This window comes from Corythoichthys intestinalis, chromosome 21 (assembly GCF_030265065.1).
Source record: "Corythoichthys intestinalis isolate RoL2023-P3 chromosome 21, ASM3026506v1, whole genome shotgun sequence".
Lineage (NCBI taxonomy): Eukaryota > Metazoa > Chordata > Actinopteri > Syngnathiformes > Syngnathidae > Corythoichthys > Corythoichthys intestinalis.
In genome coordinates, this window is record NC_080415.1 from 40050595 (window position 1) to 40077956 (window position 27362).

The 27362-nt window shown below is 39.5% G+C and overlaps 2 protein-coding genes across 3 annotated transcripts in view; one reads left to right on the forward strand and one right to left on the reverse strand.

Moving 5' to 3' along the window:
• The window catches only part of LOC130909306 (arf-GAP with dual PH domain-containing protein 1), a 39218-nt gene extending 19224 nt beyond the window's left edge, over positions 1–19994 (reverse strand). Inside the window, exons 1-2 of one of the 2 annotated variants that reach the window (XM_057825596.1) lie at positions 19798–19994; positions 1598–1681 (exon numbers count right to left, since the gene is read on the reverse strand). In XM_057825596.1, the coding sequence (XP_057681579.1) occupies positions 1598–1681; positions 19798–19914 (201 nt within the window). In that variant the 5' untranslated portion in view covers positions 19915–19994. Of the gene's footprint in view, positions 1–1597; positions 1726–19797 lie in introns of both variants that reach the window. The other variant, XM_057825595.1, reaches the window with a different exon arrangement.
• A 3923-nt stretch (positions 19995–23917) lies between these two features.
• Positions 23918–26450, forward strand: LOC130909309 (cytochrome c oxidase assembly protein COX19). Its single transcript, XM_057825600.1, has 3 exons — positions 23918–24057; positions 24166–24277; positions 24358–26450. The coding sequence occupies exons 1-3, from the start codon at positions 23976–23978 to the stop codon at positions 24440–24442; spliced, it is 279 nt and encodes a 92-aa protein (XP_057681583.1). The 5' UTR covers positions 23918–23975; the 3' UTR covers positions 24443–26450.
• Positions 26451–27362: the final 912 nt, after the last annotated feature.

Consider the following 27362-nt stretch of genomic DNA (forward strand, 5'->3'; position numbering starts at 1 on the left):
CTCAGATCACATTTGAAGGTGATTTTATGCAGAAATTCCGAAAGGTTCTGAGACTGTAAGTGTTTTCACTTCATTACATTCCACCACTGGTTACAATGTATGTGTTGCGGACATTAACTGGAAGTCAGATACAGTATTTCATATAGAGAAAATCAAATCACGATACGAGCACATTCACTTATGATCTTGTTTGTGTAACGGATTGTGCTCGTATCATGCTGGTCCGCTATATTTAATGCTGCAAAGATTAATCGATTAAATCGAGAAATTCTATTAGAAAAAAAGCTTCGAATCAAAATTTGCTGCTTCGAGTATTCGATAAATTAGAGTGGCGTTGTGATGGTTTCTTTTAAAAGTGTTTGCACTTTTGTTTTATTGATTTGGGTGGGTACAGTGCCCTCTCGTGGCAACAGTGAATATGACATAACACAGCTGCCCCCCGTTAAGAGCAACATAAGGTAAGTTTTTCTTTGAACTAATATGCTTTTTAATGCATTCGGAATTTAGTTTATAAGTATATGTAGTCGGTTTTTGTGGGAATATGTGTTGGAACGATTTATCACGAGAACTGAGGAAAAAAAATTACCATTTCATAGCATTTAAGCTAGCGGGATTTTGCTATGCAAGTTAGCCAATTTGTTTTTTTTACCCATAGAGTCTCATTAATTTTTTTCTCATATCATTTGAAGCTAAGCTCGCTTAAGTGCAGTTATGCATACAATTTTATAGTGCTGCAACGATTAATCGATTAACTCGAGTATTTGATTAGAAAAAAAGATTTGAATTACATTTTGCTGCCTCAAGTATTCGTTTAGTTAAAGTGGTGTTGTAATGGTTTATTTTGAAAGTGTTTGCATTGAGTTTTATTGATTTGGGCGGCTCCACTGCCCTCTTGTCTGCCTCTTTACATGTGGCTGAATCCAGCTGCTCCATGTTAAGACCAACATAAGCGAAGTTTTTGTTTGCACTAATGTTTTTTTAATGCATTGGTAATTTAGTTTTTTTCAGATTCAGATTCAGAATATTTATTGTCATTGTTACAAAAAAAAGCACAACGAAACTTTGTTTGGAGCATCCATCCAGCTCATACAGCTAAGTTAGTTTATAGGTATATTTAGCCATTTTCTGTGGGAATATGTGTCTGAACCGTTTGTTAAGAGCGTTTTATAGCATTTAAGCTAGCAGACTTTTGCTGTGTAAGTTAGCCAATTGTTCTTTCGTTGTACATAAATCTTTTTTTTTTTTTTTTACTGTTTCAGGCTCAGCTCGGGTTTTTTAATTTTTCATGTTCCTAATCCGATTACTCGATTATTCGAACTAACTAGTTCAAGGATTAAAATAATCGATAGCTGCAGCCTCACAATTTTATTTTATATTCACATTTAATGCTCTACTGAAAGTGCAATCTCAGCAAGCCTTTGTTTTACATCTCCTAAAATTGATTCCGCAACGCATTAAAATGTTCCTAATCCGATTATTCGAGCTAAGTAGTTGATAGATTAATCGACTACTAAAATGATTGAGCCCTAGCTGTATTTACTTGAAAGGTGGATGCTAACCCGTCACGTGCACAGTTTCCTCTGCCCTTTAGCCTCACCTCCACATCACTGGCCTCCCACGTGTCTTGAATGGACTTGACCCTGCTGATGTGCGGGATGCTGCGATGAAGGAGCGAGCAGGCCTGGCAAACAAACACACCCAGTGTCAGTGATGCCCAGTCTGGCTCTGCAGGCAGGAGACAAGAGGAAGGAAGGAGGAGAGGGAGGGAAGTGAGCGTTTGCAGGAGATAAACAAGCAGGGAGATTGAGGACCAGTGAGAAGAGGGAGATGAAAACGGGAGAGAAGAGGAACGCTGTCAGGGCCATAATAACAATTCAAAAACAAATGTCAAATGGTTCATGGTGCACCTGCTCACAATGCACAAGAGCGTGGCAAAATGTCATTTACAGGACATGCGGTTTAACTCCAAGAAAGGAAACAGACAGATACAGTGGGGCAAAAAAGTATTTAGTCAACCACTAATTGTGCAAGTTCTCCCATTTGAAAATATTAGAGAGGGCTGTAATTGTCAACATGGGTAAACCTCAACCATGAGAGAAAGAATGGGAAAAAAAAAAAAAAAACATAGTTTGATTTTTAAAGAATTTATTTGCAAATCATGGTGGAAAATAAGTTTTTGGCCAAAAGTTCATCTCAATACTTTGTTATGTACTCTCTGTTGGAGGCCAAATGTTTTCTGTAACTCTTCACATGCTTTTCACACACTGTTGCTGGTATTTTGGCCCATTTCTCCATGCAGATCTCCTCTAGAGCAGTGATGTTTTGGGGCTGTCGTTGGGCAAGACGGACTTTCAACTCCCCCCACAGATTTTCTATGGGGCTGAGATCTGGAGACTGGCTAGGCCATTTCAGGACCTTGAAATGCTTCTTACGAAGCCACTCCTTTGTTGCCCTGGCTGTGTGTTTGGGATCATTGTCATGCTGAAAGACCCAGCCACGTCTCATCTTCAATACCCTTGCTGATGGAAGGAGATTTTAACTCAAAATCTCTCGATACATGGCCCCATTCATTCTTTCTTTTACACAGATCAGTCGTCCTGGTCCCTTTGCAGAAAAACAGCCCCAAAGCATGATGTTTCCACCCCCATGCTTCACAGTGGGTATGGTGCAATTCAGTATTCTTTTTCCTCCAAACACGAGAACCTGTGTTTCTATCAAAAAGTACTAATTTGGTTTCATATGACCATAACACATTCTCCCAGTCCTCTTCTGGATCATCCAAATGCTCTCTAGCGAACCGCAGACGGGCCTGGACGTGTACTGGCTTCAGCATGGCGTCTGGCACTGCAGGATTTGAGTCCCTAGCGGCGCATTGTGTTACTGATAGTAGCCTTTGTTACTGTGGTCCCAGCTCTCTGTAGTTCATTCACTAGGTCCCCCCGTGTGTTTCTGGGATTTTTGCTCACCGTTCTCGTTATCATTTTGACGCCACGGGGTGAGGAGGGAGTTGAAAGTCCGTGTTGCCCAACGCAGCCCCCAACCATCACTGCTCTAGAGGAGATCTGCATGGAGGAATGGGCCAAAATACCAGCAACATTGTGTGAAAAGTTTGTGAAGAGTTACAGAAAACGTTTGGCCTCCGTTATTGCCAACAAAGGGTACGTAACAAAGTATTGAGATGAACTTTTGGTATTGACCAAATACTTATTTTCCATCATGATTTACAAATAAATTCTTTAAAAATCAAACTATGTGATTTTCTGGGCTTTTTTTCCACATTCTGTCTCTCATGGTTGAGGTTTACCCATGTTGACAATTACAGGCCTCTGTAATATTTTCAAGTAGGAGAACTTGCACAGTTAGTGGTTGACTAAATACTTATTTGCCCCACTGTATAGACACTGGCAGTTTTATCACCAGTTATCTGATTTTAAATACACATGCTTTGCAAAGTATCTGCACAATGGTCCTGATTTCTAGAATGCAAAACACGAACAGAGAGAGACTGGGAAAGGAGGAAATAACATATCAGTTACATCTTGCTGAATACCTGGCTGCTCCGAGACATTCCGCGGTTACCAAGGTAACACCGTGTTATACAGCTCATGTCACTCATCTGTCTGCATGTTTTCGTTGTAGGCTGAATTATCTTTTTAAAGCATTCGTCCCCTGTCAGAAAGAGTTTCAACACCCACCTCCGGCAGAACTTCTCCCTTGTCCAGGGGAATGTGGGGGACATTGAGTCCGAGTGGGTCATGTTCCGCACCTCCATTGTTGAGGCGGCCGATCAGAGCTGTGGCCGTAAGGTGGTTGGTGCTTGTCAGGGCGGCAATCCCCGAACCCGCTGGTGGACACCAGTGGTAAGGGATGCCGTCAAGATGAAGAAGGAGGCCTATCGGGCCTTTTTGGCCTGTGGGACTCCGGAGGCAGCTGACAGGTACCGGCTGGCCAAGCGGACTGCGGCTTCGGCGGTCGCTGAGGCAAAAACTCGGACATGGGAGGAGTTCGGCGAGGCCATGGAAAAGGACTCCCGGACGGCTTCGAGGAAATTCTGGTCCACCATCCGGCGTCTGAGGAGAGGGAAGCAGTGCACCATTAACACTGTGTATAGTGAAGATGGTGTATTGCTGACCTCGACTCGGGACGTCGTGAGTCGGTGGGGAGAATACTTCGAAGCCCTCCTCAATTCCACCGACACGCCTTCCTTTGAGGAAGCAGGGTCTGGGGACTCTGAGGTGGGCTCTTCGATCTCTGGGGTTGAAGTCACTGAGGCAGTTGGTAAGCTCCTCGGTGGCAAGGCCCCGGGGGTAGATGAGATCCGCCCGGAGTTCCTAAAGGCTCTGGATGTTGTAGGGCTGTCATGGCTGACACGCCTCTACAACATCGCGTGGACATCGGGGACAGTGCCTCTGGATTGGCAGACCGGGGTGGTGGTCCCTCTTTTCAAAAAGGGGGACCGGAGGGTGTGTTCCAATTATAGAGGGATCACACTCCTCAGCCTCCCCGGTAAAGTCTATTCAGGGGTGCTGGAGAGGAGGGTCCGTCGGGAAGTCGAATCTCGGATTCAGGAGGAGCAGTGTGGTTTTCGTCCCGGCCGTGGAACAGTGGACCAGCTCTACACCCTCGGCAGGGTCCTTGAGGGTGCATGGGAGTTCGCCCAACCAGTCTACATGTGTTTTGTGGATTTGGAGAAGGCGTTCGACCGTGTGCCTAGGGGAGTCCTGTGGAGGGTGCTCCGGGAGTACGGGGTACCGAGCCCCTTGGTAAGGGCTGTTCGGTCCCTGTACGACCGGTGTCAGAGTCTGGTCCGCATTGCCGGCAGTAAGTCGAATTCGTTCCCAGTGAGGATTGGACTCCGCCAAGGCTGCCCTTTGTCACCGATTCTGTTCATAATTTTTATGGACAGAATTTCTAGGCGCAGCCGAAGCGTTGAGGGTGTCCGGTTTGGTGGCCTCAGCATTTCATCTCTGCTTTTTGCAGATGATGTGGTGCTGTTGGCTTCATCAAGCCGTGACCTCCAACTCTCATTGGGGCGGTTCGCAGCCGAGTGTGAAGCAGTTGGGATGAAGATCAGCACCTCCAAATCCGAGACCATGGTCCTCAGCCGGAAAAGGGTGGCATGCCCTCTCCGGGTCGGGGAGGAGATCCTGCCCCAAGTGGAGGAGTTCAAGTATCTTGGGGTCTTGTTCACGAGTGAGGGTAGGAGGGAGCGGGAGATTGACAGGCGGATCGGTGCAGCGTCTGCAGTGATGCGGACTCTGCACCGGTCCGTTGTGGTGAAGAAGGAGCTGAGCCAAAAGGCGAAGCTCTCGATTTACCGGTCGATCTACGTTCCTACCCTCACCTATGGTCACGAGCTGTGGGTCGTGACCGAAAGAACAAGATCCCGGATACAAGCGGCCGAAATGAGTTTCCTCCGCAGGGTGTCCGGGCTCTCCCTTAGAGATAGGGTGAGAAGCTCGGTCATCCGGGAGGGGCTTGGTGTCGAGCCGCTACTCCTCCGCGTTGAGAGGAGCCAGTTGAGGTGGCTCGGGCATCTGGTTCGAATGCCTCCCTGGAGAGGTGTTCCGGGCATGTCCCACCGGCGGGAGGCCCCGGGGTCGACCCAGGACACGCTGGAGAGACTATGTCGCTCGGCTGGCCTGGGAACGCCTTGGAATCCCGCCGGAGGAGCTGGCTGAAGTGGCTGGGGAGAGGGAAGTCTGGGCTTCCCTGCTGAAGCTGCTGCCCCCGCGACTCGACCCCGGAATGAGCGGAAGATAATGGATGGATGGATGGATGGATGGATGGATGGATGGATGGATGGATGGATGGATGGATGGATGGATGGATGGAAGCATTCGTCCATCAAATTACAAATATGCTGCTTGCACTTGTCATCATTAGATGTAAGGCGCCACATACTCCTCGGATTGGTCGCCAGCCAATCAAATGGGACAAACAAGTATTTACACTCATCAATTTTGAGTGTTTGGGCAACTAATAGGTATGCGAAAACGTACAATTCTGCCAAAATCTGACAAACACATTTTTCAACGGCCCAATCCATTTCCAATGGCACATTCAACATGCACAAAAACATGACTATTCACTCCTACGTATTTTCAATTTGGACCTGAAAATAAAATTATTGGTGGTTATTATTTTAATTATTGGTTATTAAATTGTATTTAAAATGATCAAGAAGTGACCTGTAAATCCCCAAAACATCGACAGCAAGTGTCCCAAAATGTACAGGAGGTGACCTGGAACTACCCTAATATTAACAAGGATGTAACCCAAAATTAACTAAATGCTTACCATCAGTGTTGTTCATAACGGCGTTACTAACGGCGTTATTTTTTTCAGTAGTGAGTAATCTAATTAATTACTTTTCTCATCTTGGTGACGCCGTTACCGTTACTGTGGCGGGAAAGACGTGCGTTACTATGCGTTACTATGTTGGTTGACGCGAGAAAAGTCAGAGAGACGGACCCACGGAGACGAGAAAGCAGAGCAGGAGTGGGGACGCCGTTGCAAACGCGATGCTAGGTGGCTCCAAAATACCTGACTGTAAACGATAGCCTACAAACTACACCCACATAATGCTACGGTAGAAACCATATGTTATAGAACTAGATGCAAATGACAGACACAGTGGCATTAGTAACATATCTAAAGAACTAGATGCGTTAGTGAACAGCCGCCCTCTTAAAGCAGTAGACCTCTTAGGAAAGCTCTGTTGTAGAGAACCTTCCTCGCGAACCGAAGTAACCTTTTAATCTTGACTTAAATCTATCTTTAAATGCTGAAACAGTTTTAAAACGAACACATGTCGAAAGTAGACAGAAGGGAACTAATGCAATAAAGGGAGCAATTTTAACAACTTTTAATAATAATAATAATAATAATACATTTTATTTCTAGAGCGCTTTTCAAAACACACAAAGACGCTTCACAAGAGACATGGAATCACAGTATGATAAAAAGGTATTAAAAGGATAAAAAATTAAAAACACAATAAGAAGAAGTAAAAATATAACAGAGCTAGGGGTTATGGTGGGTAAGAAAGAGTGAACAGGTGTGTTTTCAGTCTAGATTTGAAAAGTGATAGGGTGGATATGCTCAGGGGGTAGGGAGTTCCAGAGCTGGGGGGCGCAATGACTAAAAGCTCTGGAACCAAAGGTGGAGAGGCGGACACGGGGGACGGAGAGGGGAAGAATAGTGGTAGAGCGAAGTGAACGGGTTGGATTGTTTAGACAGAGAAGATCGCAAAGGTAGGGAGGGGCCAGGGCATGGATGGAGTATTTTGAAGGTGATGATTAGGATCTTGAAGTTGATTCTTTGTCTGACGAGAAGCCAGTGAAGTTGACGGAGGATGTGGGTGATGTGGTGTGTTGCGGGGGTTCGAGTGATGAGGCATGCTGCTGAGTTCTGGAGGAGTTCTGGTCTTTTACAGTTGATTCGGAACATTAAATGACTTCCACACATAGCAAAGGTTACTATCTAGTTATCGCAATATCTGCAATACCCCAGTGTCTAGTTAAGTTTAGAGTAAAGAATTGGGCTAGGGCCAATTGTCCCCAAAACCCTTTAAATTTCACATTGTGTGACCTGTTTTTTTTTTGGGGGGGGGGACCATAAAAATTATCACTAGTTACTTTGCCAAGTAACTAATTTCTCTCACATTCAGGTAACTGGGTTACTAACGCAATTACTTTTTGGGAGAAGTCATTTGTAATTGTAATTAATTACTTTTCTAAAGTAAGATTAACAAAACTGCTTACCATTAAAAATGGTAAACGTCCAATTCATTGAAACGGAAAGGACTGGTAACTTGTGAAATTGCTTATCGTTCCGTGCCATTGACGGCACCAGACGTCCAATTCATCTTGACTGGGAGGGGCAAATGGAAGATAACACTATTTAGTCATGGCTCAACTAGGAAAGCAGAGATGGACAATGTCCTCGAGGAGTGACACTCAAAACCCACTACGTTATCTGCTATATCTCACACGCTCGACAGCTGCCATCTCTCAGAGACTATTAGTGCACACGCGTGCCTGCATAGAAAAAGGAGTGTGTGTGGCACTCCAGGGACATAAATGAGAGCCAAAGAAGAGTGACTAAAAGGAGAAGGAAGAGGATGGCTTTTTTTTTTTAAATTCATCCAAGGATTGTGCTACCAAGCTCTTTGAGAAGTGTCTTGTTATCTCTTTCATCCATCTATTTTAAGTAGTATTGCGCCGATAGTAGGATCGGTACAGATACAGCATGAAAATGAAGTCATAGGTAAGCATGTGCAGGTATAATATTCTGACGGTATGATAACCTTAAGCCAAAATATCACGGTTTCACAGTATTGCAATTACAGCTCTAAAATGTGTTACTTTGAGATATTTGATTTAAAAAAAAAAAAAAAAAAAAAAACTTTTTTTCCATTGAACAGGATTTTTACTTTCCAAAACATATTAGCAAATTGGAACATAAGTATAATGTTAATCTTAAATTAGGGCTGTCAAAATTATTGCGTTAACGGGCGGTAATTAATTTTTAAAAATTATTCACGTTAAAATATTTGACGCAATTAACGCACATGCCCCGCTCAAACTCTGCTGGCACTTGAGTGCGACTTATTTCATGGGCTTAAGCACCCATGAGCATTGTGTAACTATTGACATCAACAATGGCGGGCTACTAGTTTATTTTTTGATTGAAAATTTTACAAATTTTATCAAAACGAAAACATTAAGAAGGGTTTTAATATAAGATTTCTATAACTTGTACTAACATTTATCTTTTAAGAACTATAAGTCTTTCTATCCATGGATCGCTTTAACAGAATGTTAATAATGTTAATGCCATCTTGGTGATTTATTGTTATACAAACAAATACAATACTTATGTACCGTATGTTGAATGTATATATCCGTCTTGTGTCTTATCTTTCCATTCCAACAATAATTTACAGAAAAATATGGCATATTTTAGAGATGGTTTGAATTGCGATTAATTACGAATAATTACGATTAATTAATTTTTAAGATGTAATTAACTGGATTTAAAATTTTAATCGTTTGACAGCCATAGTTAAAATAAATGTTAAAAAAAAAGACAATATATTATAAATAAATGCAGTCCTTTAAGTGAGCCTAAACCTACAGCCACAGCTCAACATTATTACCATCACAACATAAATAATTTAATTATCTTCCATAAAAAGCACATGTTTATGACTCATCATGTTTACATTATACACACACGCTTTCTCAACACAGACAGTTGCCAGAGAGAAAAAAAACCCACCACGTTTTACCACCACTAGACACGCTAAACACGCTGGAGTTAACTCTCGTAGCTGGTGTTCAAGACAGTGTTTACTAACCTTTAATTCTGTATAAATTAGGGCTGTCAAAATTTTCGCGTTTACGGGCGGTAATTATTTTTTAAAATTAATCACGTTAAAATATTTGATGCAATTAACGCACATGCCCCGCTCAAACAGATTAAAATGACAGCACAGTGTCATGCCCACCTGTTACTTGTGTTTTTTGTCTCCCTCTGCTGGTGCTTTGGTGCGACTGATTTTATGGGTTTATGCACCGTGAGCATCGTGTAATTATTGACATCAACAATGGCGAGCTACTAGTTTATTTTTTGATTGAAAATTTTACAAATTGTATAAAAACGACAACATTAAGAGGGGTTTTAATATAAAATTTCTATAACTTGTACTAACATTTATCTTTTAAGAACTTCAAGTCTTTCTATCCATGGATTGCTTTAGGAGATTGTTAATGTTAATGCCATCTTGTTGATTTATTGTTATAATCAACAAATACAGTACTTATGTACCGTATGTTGAATGTATATATCCGTCTTGTGTCTTAGCTTTCCATTCCAACAATAATTTACAGAAAAATATGGCATATTTTAGAGATGGTTTGAATTGCGATTAATTAATTTTTAAGCTGTGATTAACTCGATTAAAAATTTTAATCAGTTGACAGCCCTAGTATAAATGCGAAATCATATAGGAGGTATTGCCTCCTCGGCAGCCACCCTCCGCAAACATATTTTACAAGTTGTTTTACACTCCTCTTCTAAGCCGCGGCCGTCTGTAACTTTTCTGTAGCAGAAGTATTCCCATAACAGCAATCTTATTTTCTCCGGGAAAAAGTTCAGGAGTTTCACCTGACACTGAGCAACAACCGGTGGGGTAGGGTTGAGCGAGGGATTTCTCCATGCATTTTTGGGACATAAAAATAGCTAATACCTTGGGGAAGGTATGACGGATCATTTTTACGGTTTTGAAACCTTGACATGTTCATTCCATGGTTTTCCTTGAAACCGGTAATCGGCACATGTCTAGTCATAGGTATAGGGTAGTACGAAGAAGTAACGTGCTGATTTTGTGCGATATGTCCTTTTGGAGATGTTGTTTCCAACTGCCGGTCGCCCTGCCCAAGATGGCAGACAGCTACGCAAAAAAACAAAAAACAAAAATTGGTGGTGGCAGCAAATGAATGCTCAGCTCCTTCTTCACCACAACGGACCAGTGCAGAGTCCACATCACTGCAGACGCTGCACCGATGCACCTGTCCATCTCCCGCTCCCTCCTACCCTCACTCGTGAAAAAGACCCCAAGATACTTGAACTCCTGCACTTAAAGCAGGATCTCATCCCCGACCTGGAAAGGGCACCCTACCCTTTTCTGAGAGGAACACACTCTGTCATGTGTGGAGGAAAAATGGAACAGCTCACAATTATTAACACTTCATCCCCATTGTGAAGCATTGGTGGAGTGAGCAACATGATTTGGGGCTGTTTTCTGCCTCAGGGCCTGGACAACTGGCAATTATTAATGGAAGAATGATTTCGAAAGTTTATCAGGATGTTTTGCAGGAAAACCTGATGCCCTTTGTCAGAGAGTTGAAGCTAAAAAGATGATGGATGCTGCAACAAGACAATAATCCAAAACACAGAAGTAAATCAACTTCAGAAGAACATAATACATGTTCTGGGGTGGCCAAGTCAAAGTCCGGACTTGAATCCCATTGAGATGCTGTGACATGACCTAAAGACAGCGATTCATGCCAGACATCCCAGAAATCTGACTGAACTACAGCAGCGTTGTAGAGAAAAATAGGCCAAGATTAGTCCTGATGGATGTGCCAGACTGATCTGCAGCTACAGGTAGCGTCTGGTTGAATTGCTGCTAAAGGTAGACCACAAAATATTAAATGTGAGGGTTCAGTTACTTATTGTTCCCCTTTCTGTCGTTGTTTGCTTGCCTGGCATGGCCAGACTGTTCTCCCTGTGTTTTTCAAACACTGAGAGTATAGTCTGGGACCCAGCCCATTAACGGCCTCTCGAGCAAGTACAAAATCGATCAACAAATCAGATTCGTTTATTTGCGTGACGTGTTCTTAACGAGCAACGTCACTCTTCCGCGTCGGAAGTCGTCTCCACAACAACACAGATGGCGAACAAGAGAGCCGAGAATATGTTCTAGTCCACGGTAAAATCAGTTTTAAATGACCAAAAACTAGGGTTGTTCCGATCATGTTTTTTTGCTCCCGATCCGATCCCGATCGTTTTAGTTTGAGTATCTGCCGATCCCGATATTTCCCGATCCGATTGCTTTTTTGTTTTGCTCCCGATTCAATTCCAATCATTCCCGATAATTTTTCCCGATCATACACATTTTGGCAATGCATTAAGAAAAAAATGAATAAAACTCAGACGAATATATACATTCAACATACAGTACATAAGTACTGTATTTGTTTATTATGACAATAAATCCTCAAGATGGCATTTACATTATTAACATTCTTTCTGTGAGAGGGATCCACGGATAGAAAGACTTGTGTCTTTGTATATTGTGACTAAATATTGCCATCTAGTGTATTTGTTGTGCTTTCAGTAAATGATACTGTAGCCATGCCCAAATGCATGATGGGAAGTGCAACCACGACTGTGCGTAGTGCTACCAATTGATATATCTTCTCTGCGTTGGCAAATAACATAGGGTGTTAAGAAAAAGATCAATTACTACCTTGCTTCCCCACATTGCTTCCCACGATATTTCTAATCGTAGGGAGAGGGATTGTAAGGCTTTCGCCAATAAAAAAAAGGCTCTAAAGGCTTCCAAAATTCACTCTACTCATATTACGCTGCCTTTTAGCTCTCTGTATAGGTAAAATGCGCCATTACAGATTGAGCGCGACAATGCGTGAGTGGGTCGTGCAGCGCATGCATTAATTGCGTTAAATATTTTAACGTGATACATTTTTTAAAAAATTAATTACCGCCATTATCGGGATAAATTTGATAACCCTAGCTTACGCCAAAACTAAAGACTCTGGATGAGTGTAACATATTATGTCTGTAATGTTAAATACAATAAGAAAACAATTCATTAAAAAATATATATATTAAAATAAGGCAAGTCCGATATTTTTTTGCCGATTCCGATATTTTGAAAATGACGTGATCGGACTCGATCGGGACATCTCTACGAAAAACACATCGACACAAGCCACTGACAACAGTCTGTCTCGCGCTAGCCATGTTGAATAAACTCCGCTCTCCTCGTATGTTTACTTCCGCGCGCAAGTCCCTCGTACCGCCCGTCGCTGATTGGTCCACTCCGCTGTCTTTTTGCTGTGGCTTGCTCCACCCTGGAAATTTTATCCACTTAATGGTGGCCAGATTCAATAGCTGGAACAGCGGTGAGTCTGGAGTACCAGGCTAGTTGTTTGCATACTATCCTCATTAAAATACGAAAACCTATAAATGTTTGGGTGGTTTTAGTTAAAGCAGATGCTGTTTTTTGATCTGTGTGATTTTGACAAAGATCTGATGGTGATTTTACGCAGAAGTGTGAGAAAACCGAAAGGTTCAGATACTTTTTCATACCACTGTGTAATACTAATATTTCTTTAAAAAAAAAACATGGTAGTGGTACAGTATCAGCATTGGCCAACACCACACATTTTCACAATATATGCCCTTTCACTATGTATTTGAAAGACAGACTCAGACAAAATATAGTACAGAGTACGCACTGAACCAATGATCTAGCGGTGAGGTCATCACTGTCTGAGTCAGACCGTTTAAAGTGCGTCTGACGAAACCACACGCACAGGATACAAATGCAGGTCACTGTTCTCGGCACGCACTTCTACAGTGCATTTTGACAGTAGAAGGAAATGAGAGGGGCAAAAGGTGGGGCTTTACAGGCACAAGAACTAACTGGCGTTTGATTTAAAAAGAGGTTCCTGTATCATAATCAATTGAATGTAAAGTCATTCTAGCAAGCCTTGGCCAGACAACTGATTAACTCATTGGCTGTCATTGACGGTGATTGGACGTCTACTTGTGATAAACTCATTGAAATACACAGCAGAAGGATGATTATATGTACGGAATCGACGTTAATCGTGAAGAAAAAAATGAATGATAAGATTACCTGTTAATTCTATCCAGAATTGCTCTCTAGCACCCGAGTCAACTCAAGAAAACTGCTGATATTTTCAGAGTGAGGCTAAAACTCATTTTTGTGTCCTTAGCAAAGGGCAGAGGCGCAACATTGCTGAGCTGCAGATGCTATAAAGGGAAATATCCTGTAGTCATGGAAGCCTCCGGCTTAACCTATCAGCACTATCCGAGTGAAAAACAGCAAGGTAATAACAGATTAAAAATGCGTGGTGACAACTGACTTTGTGTTTCCAAGACATCTTCTTTCTCTTAACATGCTGCTATCAGTCCACCACTAATAGTCTATATTGATCTGATGACTCTTTTATATTTTTTTTATTTTAAATTAGGGCTGTCAAACGATTAAAATTTTTAATCGAGTTAATTACAGCTTAAAAATGAATTAATCGCAATTCAAACCATCTATAAAATATGCCATATTTTTCTGTAAATTATTGTTTGAATGGAAAAATAAGACACAAGACGGATATATACATTCAACATACTGTACATAAGTACTGTATTTGTTTATTATAACAATAAATCAACAAGATGGCATTAATATTATTAACATTCTGTTAAAGCGATCCATGGATAGAAAGACCTGTAGTTCTTAAAAGATAAATGTTAGTACAAGTTATAGAAATTTTACCCCTCTTAATGTTTTCGTTATAATAAAATGTGTAAAATTTTCAATCAAAAAATAAACTAGTAGCTCGCCATTGTTGATGTCAGTAATTACACAATGGTCACTGGTGCTGAAGCCCATAAAATCAGTCGCACCCAACCGCCAGCAGAGGGCGACAAAACTCCAAAAAACACAAGTAACAAGTGGACGATGCACTGTGCTGTCATTTTAATCTGTTTGAGCGGGATATGTGCGTTAATTGCGTCAAATATTTTAACGTGATTGATTTTTAAAAATTAATTACCGCCCGTTAACGCGATCATTTTAACAGCCCTATTTTAAATATGAAAGCTAATACGATCGCACCAGAATGCACACAACTTAGAGGAATTATTACAACTGCTCAGCATACGAATTATTATGAGGAATAAATGACTAACAGCACCCAGCAGAAGAATACATTCTAGGCAGTAGGAAAAGGCAAACCCCAATTAGCAATATTCTTTGATTAGAGATATTTGGACATTTGACGTATATCGGTATCAGCTTTTTTTTTTTTTTTTAATCACACTGGCCGGAATGAAAAAGTTAACTTAAAACTAGGGATAATGGGTAGAGATCCCGCCATTTATCAGAGGATCGAAATAGGGTGAAAAGGATCGGGTTTTTAATTTTCAAAAGTATATTTATGTTTTTCTGCTTCATGCTTGTACAGCCTCACTCTCCCTCCTGCTGCTTTTCTTGGTCAGCAGTTGCAGCTGCATTTGAAGTTTTGTTTGTTAAAGTCAACATTGATTGACAGCTGGGTTTTTTTCTGTCCTGTCCTGTTCAGCTGCTTGACATTGATCTGAACAGTTTTAATGTATCTCATGGGAGTATGGCCATAAGCGGATTTTATGGGGGTGCCACAGGGGCCAGGACCCCCTGGTGTCCGAAAAGTGTCATTGCATGTAAATGACTTTCCTATATACAGTCCCCTCCATAATTATTGGCACCCCTGAAAAAGATGTGTTTTTTAGCTTCTAATATTTTTTTTTATTCAAATAATATGGGGCCTTAATGGAAAAAAAGAGAAAAATCCAACCTTCAATACAAGTGCATTCATTCAGTGGGGAAAAAAATCCCACATAAAAAAAAATTATTTGACATCAAATAATGTGTGTCACAATTATTAGCACCCCTGGTGTTAATATTTAGTACAACCTCCTTTTGCCCCCCCCCCCCCCCCCCCAAAAAAAAAACAAGGCCTGGGGACTGAGATGGCCATGGGAGGAGCTTGATTTTGTGTCTGGTGAACCATTTCTGTGTAGATTTGGCCATATGTTTAGGGTCATTGTCTTGCTGAAAGAACCAGTGACGACCCATCTTCAGCTTTCGGGCAGAGGGCAACAGATTTGGATTTAAAATGTCCTGGTATTTCAAAGCATTCATGATGCCATGCACCCTAACAAGGTTCCCAGGGCCTTTGGAAGCGAAACAGCCCCACAGCATCACTGAACCACCCCCATACTTCACAGTGGGTATGAGGTGCTTTTCACCATGCGCATCTTTCGTGGCACGCTAGACCCACTAAGAGTGTTTGTTGCCAAAAAAGCTCAATCTTAGTCTCACACAAAAATACAAACGGTCCCAAGCTTCAACTGACACCGTGTGCTTTGGTCAGATGAGACCAAGATTGAGCTTGAAGAGATGTTTCTGAGTCATGGAAATTTAGGCACTTCTAGATCTATAATTTTTTATTTGTGTGATTCAATAAACATGCCTAATTTCAATGAAATTCAGTGTTTGCATTGTTCAATCTTTTTAACGTCAATTTTTACACTTTTACTGAAAATGAATTTCAGCTCAAAAAAATCGGTTATCGGCCCCACTAACTACTAATAATCGGTATCTGTCCTGAAAAACTCATATCGGTCGATCTCTAGTCTTCGTGTACCGTATTTTCCGCACTATAAGGCACGTCGGAGTATAAGCCGCAACTTCAATGAATGGCCTATTTTAAAACTGTTTTCATATATAGGACACTATATGGTGTAGTACTAGTCGTGGTTGGGGTTGCGCTAAAGGGAATGGCATGCTATGATTAACCAGTATTGATCCATATAGTATATAGGGCGCATCAGATTATAAATTGGCTTTATAGAAAATGGAAATGCTTTTAGGTGCGCCTTATAGTGAGGAAAATATGGTAATTGTTTGAAGTGTATGGTCTTAAAATGTTGTACGGGAAAAAAACACAGAAAATATGACTTTAAAATGTGTTCATGTAATTTGGAGAAGAACTTGACTGCATCATAACAATATATCGGTCCGTGGCAAACTGTTCATATTCTTTTTTAACTAAAGATATTTTGCGTTTCCATGGATTTGATTGGATTGTTGCTGAACCAATCGATTGATCAATCCGGAGGGATGTAGATTATTATGTCGTATGTTGACAACGCGGGTTGATGACATCAACACGAATGTTGCCCAATGCACTGACCCAGTTGTACAGAGCTCGCAATTTGAATTTCTGCAGCTTTTAAAATCCAAAGCTGCGAGAGTGAGGTTGGCACAAAGATGCTCGACTGCAGCCAGTCCTCAGAGGTACCATACCAGGCATCTTGGTCAGGCCTGCTTCCAAGTGCTGGGCTTTCAGCCCATCCTGGAAGCTCGGGGGCCATTTTGGCTTCATACCATTTCAGGGAGAACAGTGGCAGAGGTACACAGGACAACAAACACTGGGTGGATGATGTGTAAAAGGTAAGATACTCTAAAATTGAGGGCAATGAGCCCGTTTAAATGTTACGAGGCACAAGGACGCACAATCACTTGCTATGCTCATGTAATTTTTAATTTGATTAATCCATATTTATTGAAGGAGATGGTACCTTTTCTCATCGGTACCGTCTAACTGTTTGCATTATTCTAACACACTTAATATAATCATTCGGCAATAGTATCTTTCCTCGTATTCACCAATCGACTGTTTGTTTTACTCTAACACACCAAATATAAAATAAATAGCACTTATGCCATAGTTTAAGGGAAACAAGCAAAATATAAGGAATAAACAGATTCATGGCGCCTTCTTATCACAGAAGCCCAACACGTGCATCATGCAACTGACCGAGCAAGATTGCCGGACAGTCCAGAACAAATGGCGGGACTCCCTGTCCCAACACAAGGAACACCGGAGAACGCCCGATATCCAACTGATAAGACTGACAAGACTCCAAGAGCCCCTTTGACGCTGAGGTGGCAAAATCCACAACAGTCGTTGCCCTGACAACAGTAACCCCCGAATCCTCCTGTCCAATCCACAAACAGACAATAATCCTAAACAGCCCAAACTGCGATAGAATATTATCTTAACCCTTTATTGCCAAATGTATCACATTCGATACACCTAAAATATCATGATTTTGAGAGTAATTCAGAACTTTGACATTTTGAAAAAAAAAAGATGGCTGCAAGTCAACACATGCATCTGCAGGTCCCATGAGAAAAAAAAAAAAACAGGACTTAGCTAGGGTTATAGATATTAGAGTGCTTATTACACAGATTCATTTTGACATTTCTTTTTACAAATTTGAAAAAAAAAAAGGTTTCATTAGGACCTTATTTTTCAAATTTTGGGATTCTCTAAAAATTGCTTCATGTTGCAGGTCTTTAAGGGTTAGACACACCCATCTTCCTGCCCACGGCCCGCCCCACGAGAGCCTTCAAAAGACTGAATGTTTAACTAAGCGTTATCATTTTTCTCGGGAACCTTTTGTTGACATGTGATTTGGCGACCTTGGAACGAGTCAGCCTCATCGCCTGAGTCTGTTTCTGTTTCGCTTTGCCGTTTTGATCGCTGTCAACCTGAATAAATTGTCAACTTGTCAAATTGTGCTTCGAAGCCTTTTTCCAGCTTTCAAAATGGAGTCAGTACAAAGGGTTAAGACTAAAGTGAACGCACGGAGTTTGGCCTTATGGCCGGGATGTTGGGTCCCGCCGGCCCGAGTAGTTGGAGCTGGCGATTCACCAGGCGCAATTCCGGCAGTGTGGCTAAAAGGTCAGATTCCTTCATTATTAATTATCAATATTTAGTATTTTTAAAAATATATTTTAGAAGTGACTTATGTTCGAGTATTTATGTTATGAATACTTATGAAATTTTGAGTTTATAAAGTGGCCACAAAGAGCTAGTTTTCATAAGAGCACACTCAGTTAACACCCATACTGTTACTATATTTGAGAGATTAGAAATTACAACCTCACGGCGGTTAGCGTAGATTACCGACATGCTATGTCATGTTCAGATTTACAGACAAACTATAGTAGAGTCACATACTGAGAACTTTCTGTGCTGTATTTCCATATCTGGAGTGAAAAATGAATTTGACCAGCAAAGACTAGCGTTGTTTGCACAGTAAGGCTGCAGCTATCGATTATTTTAGTAGTCGATTAATCCTTGAACTAGTTAGTTCAAATAATCGAGTCATCGGATAAAGAACATGAAAAATTAAAATACCTGATTTGAGCCTCAAACGGTATTAAAAAAAAAAAAAGCTCTATGTACAACAAAAGAACAATTGGCTAACTTACATAGCAAAAGTCCGCTAGCTTAAATGCTATCCCAGATAGCAGTCCGACGTTGAAAAGTTGTTGGATCATCATTCCGCTGTCAATCTTATACCGTTGAATCAACGTGACTTTTGCACCCTCAATTCAGGTTATTTCAACGTTGAAATCCTTACAAAACCTAAATGTCATTTCTATTATTAATAATATTGGAACAACGCTGAATCAATGTTATGTTTTCGACCATAACGCCTCATCAATAACTCAATGACTTTTCAATCATACATCCCGGTCAATCATGAATCAACTATTTGTCAACATTAGTTCATCAACTATAAAACAATGTTAACCCAACCATTGCCTGACATACCATAGAACAACGTTGTTTCAACGTCACTTGACATCGAAAATTTCGATGTCAACCATACTGATGATTTTGATGGAAAATCAACGTTTATTCAATGTCGGTCTGCTGTCTGGGATAAAATGCTAAGGTTTTTTTTGTTTGTTTTGTTTTGTTTTTTTACAATGCTCTTAACAAAGGGTTCAAGCGCATATTCCCACAAAAAATGGCTAAATATACCTAGTATAAACTAAACTACAGATGCATAAAAAAAAAAAATCATTAGCTCAATAACAAAAACTTATGTTGGTCTAAACAGGGAGCAGCTAGATTCAGCCATGTGAAATGAGTTATGTCATATTCACTGTTGCCACTAGAGGGCAGTGTATCCACCCAAATCAATAAACCTTGATGCAAACACTTTCAAAACAAACCTTGACAACGCCACTTTAATTAAATGAATACTTGAAGTACCAAAATTTGATTCGAATCTTTTTTTTTCTAATCGAGTTAAATCGAATTATCGTTGCCGCACAATTACACAGCACATCATCCCACACACTCACTCACACTACCAGGAACAAAGCAGATTTACGAGGAGACACTTTACAGGAAGCCTGGTCATCACATTACTGAGCCACAATGAAGGCAACACACACGCACAGACCGATTTATATTTTGATTGCTCTGACTAATTCCAGATTTTATTAATTGATGAAAGTAAACTGTGAAAGCTTTTTCCACTTCCTAAATGTGACAGTGAGTCCTTTGTGCCAAGGGGTGCAGCATGTTAAAGAAAGACTTGACAAACCTGGGTTCCCGCAGTCCGCGCACGTCCCGTTGTCCGGTCTCGCCAGCACGTCTTGCAGGAGCCGGTTGTCTCCCTCCGGTTCCATGGTAAGCTTTTCCGAGCGTGACACAAGCACATTCGCCGACTGGAAGCAAACAGACACAGCACACCATCACCTCTCTGTCTGTCTGCCGGATGCTGCTCTCGCTCTCGCTCTCCCTCTCCCTCTCCCTCTCTCTGACGGCTTAATTAATGGTGCTGCTCTGCTGGTTTGATTTGACTCGAATGCCTGCCTCGATTCACGTTTACTGAGACACCCAGTGGTGATGTTGCTTCATTGAAACCTATACACTTCTCAAAAGAAAAATCATTACAACACGCAGAATCTTGTACGGTGCCACCAAAATTTGACCAAAAAGCGTCCCCATTTATTTCCTAAGGCCCCATTCATTTCCAGTGGGGAAAAATTAACCTGCCCAGATAGCAGACCCACATTGAATAAACCACAGGCGGAGTTTGACTTTTAGGACAGGGGGGCACAACATGTTGAGGACCCTGAAACGCAGTGTCAGCAAAAAAAAAAAAAAAAAACCTTTATAGAATATTTATAATAATAAGTTGACAATGAGTGTTTTTTTGGTTTCCCATCATTCTTGAGGGGAATTCGAAATCAGGCAGCTTAGGCAATATTTTTTGCCAAGATCGTCATCCATTCAATATGGTACGCCGGCGGGTGTCGTGCCAATGTAGTTACCCCAGTCAAAGTCGCTTCTGTAAAAAAATTTTTTAAGAAAGTGTTTGAATGCAAAAATAAATGTGAAACTCAAAAAAATGTACCTGAAAGCTATTTTTCTTTGATTTTTTGGGGGGGTTGGGATTGAAGTCATTTTTTTTTTTTTTTTGATTGACGTAATGTTGATTTGTGTTTGGGCCACATTTTGGCTAGGTCATTTTTGTCTTTATTATTCAATCAAAAAATAAAAAATAAATTGCTTCAAAAAAAGATTTTCAAAAAGAAAAATCAATCAAAAAAAAAAACAATTTCAATCGTGGAAAATGTTTTTGAATGCGAAAAAATATTTGAGATTGAAAATTTTGCATTTGAACACTTAATTTTTCATTGAAAAAGTTTTCTTTGATAGAAGCGATCCTTGTTTTATTTTGGCCATATTATGGGTAGGATATTTGTGTCTAAATAATTTAATCCCAAAAAGTTGCTTCAATCAATCAAAAAAAAAAAAAATTCAATCAAAGAAAAAAATCATTTGAAAAATAAAATTTGAAGTACTTTTTTTTTTTTTTTTTAAGTAATGTTGATTTGTGTTTGGGCCACATTTTGGCTAGCTCATTTTTGTCTTTATTATTCAATCAAAAAATAAAAAATAAATTGCTTCAAAAAAATATTTTCAAAAAGAAAAATCAATTAAAAAAAGAACAATTTTAATCGCGGAAAAAGGTTTTTGAATGCGAAAAAATATTTGAGATTGAAAATTTTGTATTTGAACACTTAATTTTTCATTGAAAAAGTTTTCTTTGATAGAAGCAATCCTTTTTTGTTTTGGCCATAGTATGGGTAGGACATTTGTGTCTAAATCATTTAATTCCAAAAGGTGGCTTCAATCAAAAAAAAAAAAAAAAAAAAAAAATCAATCAAAGAAAAGAATCATTTGAAAAATAAAATTTGAAGTGCTTTTTTTTTTTTTTAAGTAATGTTGATTTGTGTTTGGCTAGGTCATTTTTGTCTTTATTATTCAATCAAAAAATAAAAAATAAATTGCTTCAAAAAATATTTTCAAAAAGAAAAATGAATCCAAAAAAAAGAACAATTTCAATCGTGGAAAAAGTTTTTGAATGCGAAAAAATATTTGAGATTGAAAATTTTGCATTTGAACACTTAATTTTTCATTGAAAAAGTTTTCTTTGATTGAAGCAATCCCTTTTTTTCTTTGGGCCATATTTTGAGTAGGACATTTGTGTCTAAATCATTTAATCCCAAAAAGTTGCTTCAATCAATCCAAAAAAAAAAATAAAAAAATTCAATCAAAGAAAAAAATAATTTGAAAAGTAAAATTGCCCTCCCTTAATTTTTTTTTTAATTATATGCAAAGCAAATGAACGTCTACATTGCTAGTCACATTATCAGTTCCCAAAACAATTTTGACTCTTTATAAAAATATCTTTTTTTGTTCATTTTATATATTTTTTGTTGCAGTTGTATTGCTTTACAACTTTGATATTAGGAAATTCAGTTACATGCAATGACACTTTTCGCCCACCGGGAGGGGGGCTGCCCCCCCCCTTAAAATCCGCTTATGAGCACAACATGTTGACGACCCAAAAACACAGTGTCAGCAATAAAATTAACTTCCAAGAATATTTATAATAATAAGTTTACAATGAGCGTTTTTTGTTTCCCATCATTCTTGAGGGGTATTCTAAATCAGGCTGCTTAGGCAATACTTTTCGCCAGGATCGTCAACTATTGAATATGGTATGCCCGCCGGTGTCGTGCCAATGTAGTTACCCCAGTCAAAAATTGTATCCCCTGGGCGGAGCTATACGGAGGAAGATTTGTGTCTTATTTACTCAATCAGAAAAAAAGTTGCCCAATAAAAAAAAAAAAAAGTTGCTTCAATCAAAATATACATTTTCATTTTTAAAAAGTCGCTTCAATCAAAAACAAAACAAAAAAAAAATCTGTTTGAATGCAAAAATAAATTTTCAGCTAAAAAAATGCATGTGAAAGCTATTTTTCTTTGAATTTTTTTTGGATGGGAGTCAAGTTTTTTTTGGATTGAAGCAACTTTTTTGATTCAAGTAATGTTGATTTGTGTTTGGGCCGCATTTTGGCTAGGACGTTTTTGTCTTTATTATTCAATCCAAAAAAAAGTTGCTTCAAAAAATATGTAATTTCAAAAAGAAAAATCACTTCAATCAAAAAAAAAAAAAAGAAGAAACATTTACAAGGAATGAAAACGTTTTTGAATGCGAAAGATATTTGAGATTGAAAAATTTGCATTTGAACACTAAATTTTTCATTGAAAAAGTTTTATTTGATGAAGCAATCCTTTTTGTGTTTGGGCTGTATTATAGAGACGAAATCATTCAATCCCCCAAAAAAGTTCAATCAAAGAAAAAAATCATTTGATAATAAAATTTCCCTCCCATAATTGTTTTTTTTTTTTTTTTGAAGACTATATGCAAAGCAAATCACCGTCTAAGTCGCTAGTCACATGATCTGTTCGAAAAATTATTTTGACCCATTATAAATTATTATTATTATTTTTTTTTCATTCATTTTTGTTGCAGGTTTATTGCTTTACAACTATATATATATAGGAAAGTCAATTTCATGCAATGGCATTTTCTGGCCACCAGGGGGGCCTGGTACCCCCTTAAAATCCGCTTATGGAATAAACGTTGATTTTCCATCAAAATCACCAGTAAGTCAAGTGACGTTGAAACAACGTTGTTCCATGGTATGTCAGGCGATTGTTGGGTTAACATTGTTTTATAGTTGAATTAATGTTGACAAATAGTTGATTTAAGATTGCCAATATTATTGATAATCCAAATGACGTTTAGGTTTTGCAAGAATTTCAACGTTGAAACAACATTAATTGAGGGTGCAAAAGTGACGTTGATTCACCGATATAAGCTTGATCGCGGAATGTTGATCCAACACCTTTCCAATATCGGTCTGCTATCTGGGTTATTTCCATAGGCCCAATTAATTTCTAATGGGAAAAAATAACCTGATTATCAATAGGAAGTGAAAAAAGTAAAAAAAAAAAAAAAGAAAAAAAACCCCTCAAAGTTCCACAGGAAGTAACCAAGAAATGCTCTAAAATCAAGTAATGAACCAAAAGGTATAGGAACTGACCCCCAGAATACCGTGCCCCAAAAATGTGTGGGAAGAATGGGAATTCAAAGCTGAAGTTGAAAATGTGTTTGTTTTAGCTAAAATTTACACACGTTTTTGTTCAAGCCGATGTACTATATTAAATTGACTCATTTGTTTTGTTTTTAATTAAGAATTTTGCTGTATAGCCATATTCCTTGATAAAAATGTTACAAAAAGTGTTTTATGTCATCGTTTGTGCGAGGATCGACTACTTATGTCTTCCAAGTCCGGTTATGATGTCAATATTACGCGCTTAACGTCACCACTGCGACCGTTTGTCTCCTAAAAACAAAACATGTCGACTGCCATGAATTTCGGGTCGAAGAGTTTTAAACCTCGACCTCCTGACAAAGGGTCGTTTCCGTTAGACCACTTTGGTACGTTAAAAGCATTTGATACTGTATTTCTTGTGACTCGTGCTAATGACACCCAGCAAGTAACATTGTTGAAAGATTGTGCTAGCTTCGTTGTATTTGGAATTCCAGGAGAGTGTAAACCCTTCAAGGAGACTTTTATGAAATGTTTGCGGGAGAGCAGCTTCGACAGTTCCAAGTGTCGACTTCAGTCCAAAGCCTACCTTGAGTGCCGCATGGAACAGTAGGTTTAAACCTTCCTTTCACTTGATTCGAATGCACAGGGAAGTCAATCGTCTGAGTTTCTTGCTTCCTGCGTTGCAGCCAGCTAATGACAAAGGAACCACTACAAAAACTGGGATACAAAGACCTGACTGATCCTCCTCCCGGCCAAGCCAATACAGATTGACATGCTGCAATTCTTCTTCGTTATTCTACAATGTAAGGACACTGTTTAGCCGATTAAAAGACTTTATTGAAAGGTGGTAGTGTACATAAGTAAAAGTCAGAGTCAGTTATGGATGCTACCCAATTTCCTTTGAAATTTTTGTGATTAAGGGCTATATAAAAAACTGTGACTGGACTTGACCCGCGCTTTTGTTATAATGTCAGTAATACCTGTCGTCCCATGCGCCTGTGTTTGTTTCTGAGTGTTCTGAGTAGCACAGTGTATGTGCTGACATTTTTTTTTGCGTGTAAACATGATTTTCTCCTTTATCAGAGGACTTCACTGACTTCATACTTGATATTTTGAACAACTATGGTCATTTATAATAGGTCTCATTTTTGTTTCTTTAACAAAAATGCCAAATAAAAAATAAAATTCATGCACCATTATTTATAAGAAATGAAACTTGTGGACAGCTTTAGAACAATTCACATAATAGGATGAAAATGCTAAACCAATGTGCACAGCAAATTCAGTCTTAGGGAAAATGTGACTTGAATATACAGTGCTGGACAAAAGTATAGGCACCCCTGAAATTCTGTCACATAATGCTGCATTTCTCCCAGAAAATGATTGCAATTACAAATGCTTTAGTAGTAATATCTTCATTTATTTTGCTTGCAATGAAAAAAATAAGAGAATGAGGGGAAAAAATGAAATCATTCTCATTTTACACAAAACTCCAAAAATGGGCCGGACAAAAGTACTGGCACCCTCAGCCTAATACTTGGTAGCACAACCTTTATACAAAATAACTGCGAACAACCGATTTTGCTATCCAACAATGAGTTTCTTACAATGCTCTGCTGGAATTTTAGACCATTCTTCTTTGGCAAACTGCTCCAGGTCTCTGAGATTTGAAGGGTGCCATTTTCAGATCTCTCCACGGGTGTTCTATGGGATTCAGGTCGGGCCACTTCAGAAGTCTCCAGTGCTTTCTGTCAAACCATTTTCTAGTGCTTTTTTGAATTGTGTTTTGGTCATTGTCCTGCTGGAAGACCCATGACCTTTGAGGGAGACCCAGCTTTCTCACATTGGGGTCTACGTTATGCTGCAAAATTTCTTGGTAGTCTTCAGACTTCATAGTGCCATGCTCACGGTCAAGCAGTCCAGTGCCAGAGGGAGCAAGGCAACCCCAAAACATCAGGGAACCTTGGCCATGTTTGACTGTGGAGACCGTGTTCTTTCTTTGATGGCCTCGTTTTTTTCCTGTAAACTCTATGTTGATGCATTTTCCCAAAAAGCTCTACTTTTGTCACATCTGACCAGAGAACATTCCTTCAAAACGTTTTTGGCTTTCTCAGGTAAGTTTGGCAAACTCAAACCTGGCTTTTGTATGTCTCTGGGTAAGAAGTGGGGTCTTCCTACCATTGAGTCCCTTTTCATTCAGACGCCGACGGTTAGTACGGATTGACACTGTTGTACCCTCGAACTGTGGGATAGCTTGAACTTGTTTGGATGTTAGTCGAGGTTCTTTATCGACCATCCGCACAATCTTTCGTTGAAATCTCTCTTCAATTTTTCTTTTCCGTCCATATCTAGGGAGGTTAGCCACAGTGCCGTGGGCTTTACACTTATTAATGACACTGGGCACGGTAGACACAGGAACATTGAGGTCTTTGGAGATGGACTTGTAGCCTTGGGATTGCCCATGCTTCCTCACCGTTTTGCTTCTCAAGTCCTCAGACAGTTCTTTGGGCTTCTTTCTTTTCTCCATGCTCAATGTGATACACAGGACACAGGTTGAGTCAACTTGAATCCATTTTAACTGGCTGCAAGTGTGATTTAGTTGTTGATTTACCACCAGGTGTTATGTGCCACAGGTAAGTAACAGGTGCTGTTAATTACACAATTTAGACAAACATCACAGGATTTTGCAAAGGGTGCCAATACTTTTGTCCGGCCCATTTTTGGAGTTTTGTGTAAAATGATAATGATTTTTTTTTTTTTTCCATTCTCTTTTGTGTTTTTTTTTTCATTGCAAGCAAAATAAATGAAGATGTTACAATCAAAGTATTTGTAATTGCAATCATTTTCTGGGAGAAATTCAGCATTATCTGACAGAATTGCAGGTTGGCCAATACTTTTGGCCAGAACTGTACATACAAAGATTTGAGTCAATATTCAAAGAAAGAACTAGAAATTTCAAGGACTGCTCATAATGGGAAAAAAAACAACCAATAAAATTGACTGCACTGTAAACAGAAGCTTAACAAGCTCAAAACTACAAAACCTAGTGTAATGGTGGATTACAAGCAACTCAATTGCATACCGCCACCTACTGCACAAAAGTGTATTTTTTAAATTGGTAAATAGCTTGTTCACCTGCCTAATTTTGCTCTTCTAATTTTTACCCGTATTGCTGCCCCTAGTGGTCAGTTACAGAGTAGTTGCACGTGGCTGTTAGATCGCACCAGAGGCATGAAAACGAAACTCAATTCACAAAGAATTAAAAAAAAATAAACAAAACTAACATGTATGGCAGGCGGCAATTTGAAAAGTAATGGAGTAAAAAGTACAGATACCTGCTTTAAAATGTAGTGAAGTAAAAAGAACCACTTGATATTTGTACTCAAGTATAGATACACAAAATGTACTTAATTACAGTAACAAAGTACTTTTACTTCGTTACCTTCCACCATTGCTCACTTAAAGGATATACTGAGTAGTAGACATATAATTTTGTGTTGTGTGATTGTCCACTTTATTGCTAGACAACCAGATGTCCCAAATTGAAAGACCAAAGAAGGCTGATTGTTTTTTTTTTTTGTGGTTTTAGTTAAACGTATAATTTTATGTTTGCATTCATTAGACCTTTCAGCAAGCTTTTGCTATCTACGTAAAAAAAAAAAACGTGTGAATTTTGGCAGTGGATTAGTGG

Bases quoted from the DNA above. Each gene is read 5' to 3' on its own strand.
- LOC130909309 (XM_057825600.1), top strand. From the start codon at position 23,976: ATGTCGACTGCCATGAATTTCGGGTCGAAGAGTTTTAAACCTCGACCT. The intron at 24,058-24,165 runs GTACGTTAAAAG...TTGGAATTCCAG, and splicing joins GTTTCCGTTAGACCACTTTG to GAGAGTGTAAACCCTTCAAG. The intron at 24,278-24,357 runs GTAGGTTTAAAC...CCTGCGTTGCAG, and splicing joins CTTGAGTGCCGCATGGAACA to CCAGCTAATGACAAAGGAAC.